Raw genomic sequence first — 7,089 nt, 5'->3', positions numbered from 1 at the left:
CGTGGAAAGAAAAACCCTAGCTAAAGAAGGAAAACCCTGTGATTGAGGATGTAAGATATTTCCTAGTTACATGGTTTCTCACCAGTATATGCAAACTAACTGTTACATTACCTTAGCTGTTTTCCAAGAGGATAAAAGAATGTTTCACATCAAATCATCAGTAATCAGACTTCTTATTCTGAGACCAACAGAAAATAAAATGCCCAAAAGAAGATGAATTCTAGACATAACAGGACCATGAAAATGGTATGACAAACTTCTACCGTTAAACAATAAGCAGCTTTCTTTCTTTTCATTCCAACAGAAAATAAATGCCCAAAAGAAGAATAACTACAGGTATAACAGTACCATGAAGATGGTAATCCGAACCATCAAAACACTCATCAGAGTTGTTTATTTTCAGCCCAACAGAAACTAAAATTCCCAAAGAAGAGTTCTTATGTTCAAATAATAATAAAGACATATATAACAATACCATGAAGATGGTATTCCAAGCTTCCACCGGATATGAACTTGTAGACCAGAGAAAGGCCTAGGCGATCAATGCAGTAACCTAACAAAGGAACCACATGACGATTCTTCAAACTGCCAGCAATGTGAAGCTCTCACAGAATGCCTTGTCTGATTCGTTATCATCACACTCCAGCCTTTTTCACAGCAATCAGTTTCCCAAACCTCAGCCTGCCTCTGTAAACGCAGCTGTGAGCTACCCTCCCCAGCACTGGCCATTCTGCTCATCAAGGTTGGTAGGCCCGACATTCAGTGCCTTGAGTTCAAACCCTCCAGAAACTAATAAATAAGAAACTAAAAATATTTTCTACATTATTACAAAGTAAATTACCTGGCAGGTCTACAATATATGAATTAGTTACAGAGACATGGAATCCACTGCCAAATGTCGGAATGAACCAAGCCGAGGTTAACGAGGGCAAAAGTAGGAATGAACCAAGCCGAGGTTAAGGAGGGCAAAGTTTTGATAAATGGAATGATGAGAGACATGGTGCTCATGGTAGGTCCCACATAGCGTTTTGTGTAGGATGATTTCTATGTTATGTCCACAATGGTTACATACAAATAAAATGATGGTTAACTATAATATATAGAATTTGCATGGGCTACGCGTGTCCTACTGCCTCACCACCAGAGGTGTAACGAAAGAACAAGTGCCTTCACAGAAACTCAGCTGCCAAACACACAGCTTTTCACAAAGGATGGACTGGGAGTAGCCGTGACCGTGCCTCACGTCTCACCACCCCAGTAAACCCTGCACTGCAGGAGGGAGTTATAAGCTTAGGTCTGTGCTGCGATAAATCGATTGTATTGACATTTGATAGCTATTACGAGGAGCCATAACCAGCTAAAGTACCTCTCCTTGGTTAAAGAGTATCGCTAAAGCTCGAATAGCTTTATGAATAGTCTAGACCAGCATCTCTTAATTCGGCTCCGGTCTCAGTTAATTCGGCTCCTGAACGAAGCGAGGCCAGCGAAATGCCCTGAATCGACGATAGCGAGATACATAGCCCGAGTAATCTCCCTTTGTTCTTGTTCCAAAGCGTGTTCCCTCAACCGTTTCGCGCTTCCGCTTGCCTCCCTGGCATTTTATCACCAGCAAGTTCTCCTCTTCCACATACACCTTCAAAAAAATAAACCCTCCCTGTCACTAAAATGAAACCCTAATCAAGAAACCCACCCTGTTCACTGGATTTAATTTTCGCCACTTACCTGAATGTCGGACTTGGTAAGGCCCGGAACGTCGGCGTAGAACACATACTCCTTGGGCGTTTCTTTGATGTCCACCGCTGCAGGTTCCACGCCCTTGTTCTCCTCATGGTGATGGTCATATAACCACTCGGACGGAATTTTGATCCGCTCCAGCTCTTCCGGGAAGTGCAACAGAGGGCTCATGGCCAGAGCATGATCCAGGTAACTCTTCATCGCTCAAATCTCAATCTGAATTACCAAATTCCATATAAAATACATTACACTCAACCAAATTCCCGAAAAAATTGCCATAAAGTCATTCAAACCATCCTAGCTGCCATAGCTGCCATTAAAGCTTCTACAGAAGCTTACACCCTGCAACCAAAGAATGTTAAACCCTTACAGCAGCGTGCAACCCTACGAACAAGAATGCAAAGCGGTGTATAATAGACTTACCCAATGGAAAAATAGAATGGATTACAGGCAGTTACAACAACGTGCAGACATCGACAAAGAAAATTCAATTGAAGGTGCCTCCTGGCACTCCACCATGCACGAAGAGCACGGACAACAGAACACCTGCCATGCACGAAGAGCACGGACAGCAGAACACCTGCCTGCCAATATGCCAAAACTGAAACTGCAAATAATTCACACTACCAAACTAATGTTAATTCACACTGCCAAACTAATGTTAAGTACACTGCCAAACTAATGTTAAGTAATGTTAACATTAATCTATGAAATCGCCTGACGGTCACCAATAATAAAGACGGCAAAGGAAGATAGTCTATGCTCCGGCCTCTCCCGCCTCGGGAAGAGGCCAAATAAGATGGCAAAGCTGAAGAGTTTGGTTATCTTTGCACGACGCATCTGAAGACTTTGATTTAACCATCGTAATCACCGAAATAACGCTTCAAACTAATGCTAAATCAACCAATTCCGATTACTATAGTCCCTGGCCATTGCCAGATGGCAGGGACTAATAAGAAAATTATACGAACTTCTCTTGAGATGAAAAGTTGGAGTGTTGATTCTGCATGATTTTTTTTTAAATGGATTTCTCTTTCAGCTGAGGATCTGTCTTGTTTTAGGTTCTTGGCTTTCACGGGCTTGGCGGTAGCTGGTCTTTTCGTTCTTACCATCTCTACTGCTTTCAATGAGTCTTACGCAGACTGACCTCTGATACTATAACAAAAATTGAGGACAGAACTCTGATACTATAATAAAAAATATTACAAATTACAAATTAGTTAAATAAGATTACATAAAAAATATCAACAATAAATTACTGTAGTGAAACTGAACTAATCTGTGTTAATTAGGACATTTGGATGAACCCTTTTAACACCCATATTCTCCAACATTCTTTATTAAATAAGAAAAATATTTTATTATTGGTGAAGTCTATTATTCTACTAATAGACAAAATAACTTTTTCTTAGGTATCACCATGAAATTTCTAATAGAATTTGTTTTTTTATTATTTAAATCTATTTTGGAAAACATAAATAAATTCAACGAATTAGAAAAATTTTCAACACTAAATTTTATAAATTAACTAACTCAAATTCTATGTTTTTAAAAATCTCTCCGAGGTCTACCTTAGGCGGGAGGCGTGGCTGGTCTGCTCCTGTGGTGTTAAGGGTTAGACAGGGAGGAACACGATAAGCGTTGTATCTGGCTGGGGGAAGATCTGACGGTTATCACGCGTTGTACATGGCAGGGTATTATCCTTGTTGTGGGGTCAAGTATGGAGGTGGGATCAGGTAAGGATTGGTGACCAAGGGACACAAAAAGCATAAGATTTGGGCGGGTTGATCTTACATTGATTGGGCCTTGCAAAAGGAGTGGTGTTAACTATGCTAGAAGTGCATCACATCGCTCTTGGATGCTAGGCAGTTTTGTACGAAACGGATGCGATGCCAATTAGTGGCTGACGTGTGGCGACAAAACCCATTTCATGTGCTCCTGAGGTGTTAAGAGTTGGAGAGAGAGGGATGCGATAAGCGTCGGATCTGGATGGAGGAAGATCTAACGATAATCGCGAGCTGAGCATGGTTGGGTTTCAACCTTGAAGTGGGGTCGGGTACTCATGAGAGCCTTGGTATATCGGAGGTAGGGATGGGTTAGGTTTCAACCTTGAAGTGGGGTCGGGTATTGATGAGAGCCTTGGTATATTGGAGGTAGGGATGGGTTAGGTTTCAACCTTGAAGTGGGTTCGGGTACTGATGAGAGCCTTGGTATATCGGAGGAAGGGATGGGTTATATTTTAATACAGTTTAAAATATGCAAGTTGGTATAATTTTGAGGGTGGAGTCTTTTCGGGAATTAGCTTAACTCAGGAAAGTACCAAAGCAACAAAGAAAAGAAGAAATCTAAGACAGGACTCTAAGACGCCAAAAGCAAAACAAGGATCTCTTAGCCATACTAAATGCATAAAAGCAATAGCTAATCTCTGATACAAGAGCCAAAATATGAGGACTGTATAGGGCTCTATAGAATGAGAAGTCTCTCAATTGACTCTAATCGAGAATGTTTAGCATGCCCAACCACTTTTTGTAAATAAAATCCAACCATTTATGCTTTAAAAAAAAAAAAAAAAACTATCCCCGGTATTAATTAAAATTGAAAAAAACAAATATCCATTAAAAAAATATCATCTTTCCTATTTATTACATCGCACTTTTATGATCTCATCCAATATAAATATGCATATTAATATTTCAAATTTATTTTACAAATGAAAATTTAATAATAATTATTTATGTTTTATAATTAATTTAAAAATGAGATGAAATTTCTTTTAACATATTCGTCATTTTAAGTTTTATACAAATTTGTTAAAATATTGTATTATGAGAAGCATTCATTTATAACTATTGAAGGCTACTGGAAGTAGCCATCCTAAGAACAAGTAAGCATACTCAAGTAATTCGAGAGAGCCACGGTTGGAATTTTTATAAATCACTGCTTGATTCCTTATAATTCTTTGTTTCGCAAAGTCACACGTCCAAATTGAAAAATAAATATCACATTTTCCTAAACTTCAAAAAAAAATGTAGTGTTTTTTCTAAATTTAAAAAACAAAAAAACAGTTTTTCCTGAACGTTAAAGAATGTAGTATTTCTTTTAAATTTAAAATTAAAAAAATGCAGTCTTTCTTCCAAATTTCAATTTTTTTTTTTTTTTTTTTTTTTTTTTCTAACTTGAAGAAATATAGTCTTTCTTATACCACGAGGTTCAGCCAAGTAATTTACATAATATACAATGCTGAAATCTACACACATTTCTTACCCTATAATGATAGATTCAAGACTGAAAATGGTTTTTTTTAAGAATGTCCACCTCTTAAACGATTTTTTATCTCTAATCTACTAGGAAATGCTTACAGGAATGGGTGTTATAACAAATTAAAATAACAGAATGTACTAAAACTCAAGAAGTTAAATACTATTATGTCAAATCTACATTTTTTTATTTTTTCCCTTCCCTATCACAGTCAATGTTTCATAACTTTTATTCACCGTCAAATAGGTAAATGCATAGAATATCAAAGTGCAAACTGGGGTACAGTTGCACAATAATAGATACCCACTACAGGGTATTAAATATAAAAGCTATGGATTCTGTGGTGTGCGCTAATAACAGCGCTCACTCCAAAAAAATGGCATCTAATGGTTTTTAGGTTTCTCGTCTTGGGATATGAAACATTATACGATACACATGTTTATTGTTTCGGATTTCAAATATATAGATGAGATTGAAAGTTTAATCCGTTTCTCAGGCCAAGTTTTCATGGGAACGACTTCTTCACGACGTTAGTTAATCTAGTTTCCCCATGTGATAGAAGACTTTCTAATAGATGAAAGCATCAAAACTGCCATTCCCACGTTTCTTCCGACAAGTTCTCATGGTAACGGCTACTACACGACGTTGGTTAATCTAGATTCGCCATGTGATAGATGCCTTTTACATACATGAAAGCATCCAAAAACAGCCATTCCCATGGTTGGTTGGAAAATATTCATTGCACGAAAGCGAAAGCGAATACGTAGCGGTAGTGATCTTCTCAGGATGAGTACAAGTTCGCTATTTCCCTCAACTCGCACCAAAGTTTTTTCTTGTATCAAATTTTCTTGCGGTTTTGTAATCGGAGTTTGTTTAGCTGCACCACTGAGATGTACGCAACAAAGGATCTTTATTTTTGTATGACATTACAGTGCAGGTTTCAAAAACATACGGTGGATTCAGTTATTATGTTTGATAGAAGTAGGAGGTCTAAAACTCTTTTGGCCACTCTTTTGCATATCTTTCGAATTTATTTTTATATTTTATAACCGTTACAGAAGAGAAGTGATGCATATTTCGTTTGATGATTGACTTTCTTCTCCTACTCTATCACGCGGATCATAATTTATATAATCATAATTTAATTCCCATGATTTATATTATGATCATCATGTGAGTGTTTTAATTGGCTATTGTGATTTCTGTGATCATATCTTTTGTGGAAAACATAATACACGTGACTTATTCGTGTTGATGTAAGAGTCACATGTACAATGGTTCGATAATGCCTCATGATACGATTCTTTCGCATGTATGCTCATGTGTGTCAAAAGGAATAAAAAATGTAATTCCAATCATTTTCCATGTTGATGGATGTGCCGCAAAGGCGAGAAATGTTCGCATAATCAATGTGCGTTATAAAAAAAATTGTATTTTGAAATATATGATTTCTGTTTATATAAAAAAATAAAATATAATATATGAGTAAAAATATTTTGGTATTCATAAAATATCTTTTTGTTGCTAGGATTTGTCATGAGGAAGTCAGATTATCGACTAAATAGAAGAATTTTAGTCCAAAAGTAAACAATACTTGGATAGTAAGTGACACAACAATTACAAATAAAATCTTATGATCTACTTAACAAAATTGCTAGAATGTTGTAAAGTTGAGAAAAAAAAGGCTAAAAGTGTTTTTCATAGAAGCCTCTTGGCCATGCATAGGGAAACCTAAGTTCATATAAAACCAAGTAAGAAGTTTAGGGATCTATAAATCACTGAGGATGGACCTTTTCCCATGTAAGAGTTGTTTCGATTTCCACCACACAAAGTGCCATATGAAGATGCTCATCTTGAAAGTCATCCAACTCTAGAAAATATCCATTTTGGCTTCATTTTGTTCCTCACATTTTTTTCCAAGGAGAAGTTTAATGTGTCAATAAAGCTTTATAGTATAAAGATTTTCGCCAAGTTGTCATTAGGTGTGTTGGTGTCTACATAAGTGAACTCATTTCTATTTTTGATCACTTGCTCAGGGGCTTGTTACTTTCTGCACTCCATATGCGATATGAAGATGAAATTTGTAGGTGGTCCTTG

At 37.0% G+C, this 7,089-nt stretch overlaps 1 protein-coding gene across 1 annotated transcript; it reads right to left on the bottom strand.

Moving 5' to 3' along the window:
• Positions 1–1,453: 1,453 nt before the first annotated feature.
• Positions 1,454–2,030, bottom strand: LOC149214919 (17.4 kDa class III heat shock protein-like). Its single transcript, XM_089389544.1, has 2 exons — positions 1,723–2,030; positions 1,454–1,633 (listed from the first exon to the last, which is right to left on the bottom strand). The coding sequence occupies exons 1-2, from the start codon at positions 1,933–1,935 to the stop codon at positions 1,454–1,456; spliced, it is 393 nt and encodes a 130-aa protein (XP_089245670.1). The 5' UTR covers positions 1,936–2,030.
• Between the last annotated feature and the right edge of the window lie 5,059 nt (positions 2,031–7,089).

Source organism: Pinus tabuliformis, chromosome 1_1 (genome assembly GCF_031772625.1).
Source record: "Pinus tabuliformis cultivar Carrire ecotype Pingquan chromosome 1_1, CPIR1, whole genome shotgun sequence".
In the NCBI taxonomy this organism is placed as follows: Eukaryota; Viridiplantae; Streptophyta; class Pinopsida; order Pinales; family Pinaceae; genus Pinus; species Pinus tabuliformis.
This window is presented reverse-complemented; position numbering and strand designations above follow the sequence as displayed.

Excerpts from the sequence above, each read along its gene's own strand:
- LOC149214919 (XM_089389544.1), bottom strand. The coding sequence starts at position 1,935 with ATGAAGAGTTACCTGGATCATGCTCTGGCCATGAGCCCTCTGTTGCAC. Across the intron at positions 1,634-1,722 it reads TTACCAAGTCCGACATTCAG|GTGTATGTGGAAGAGGAGAA; the intron begins GTAAGTGGCGAA and ends ATTTTTTTGAAG.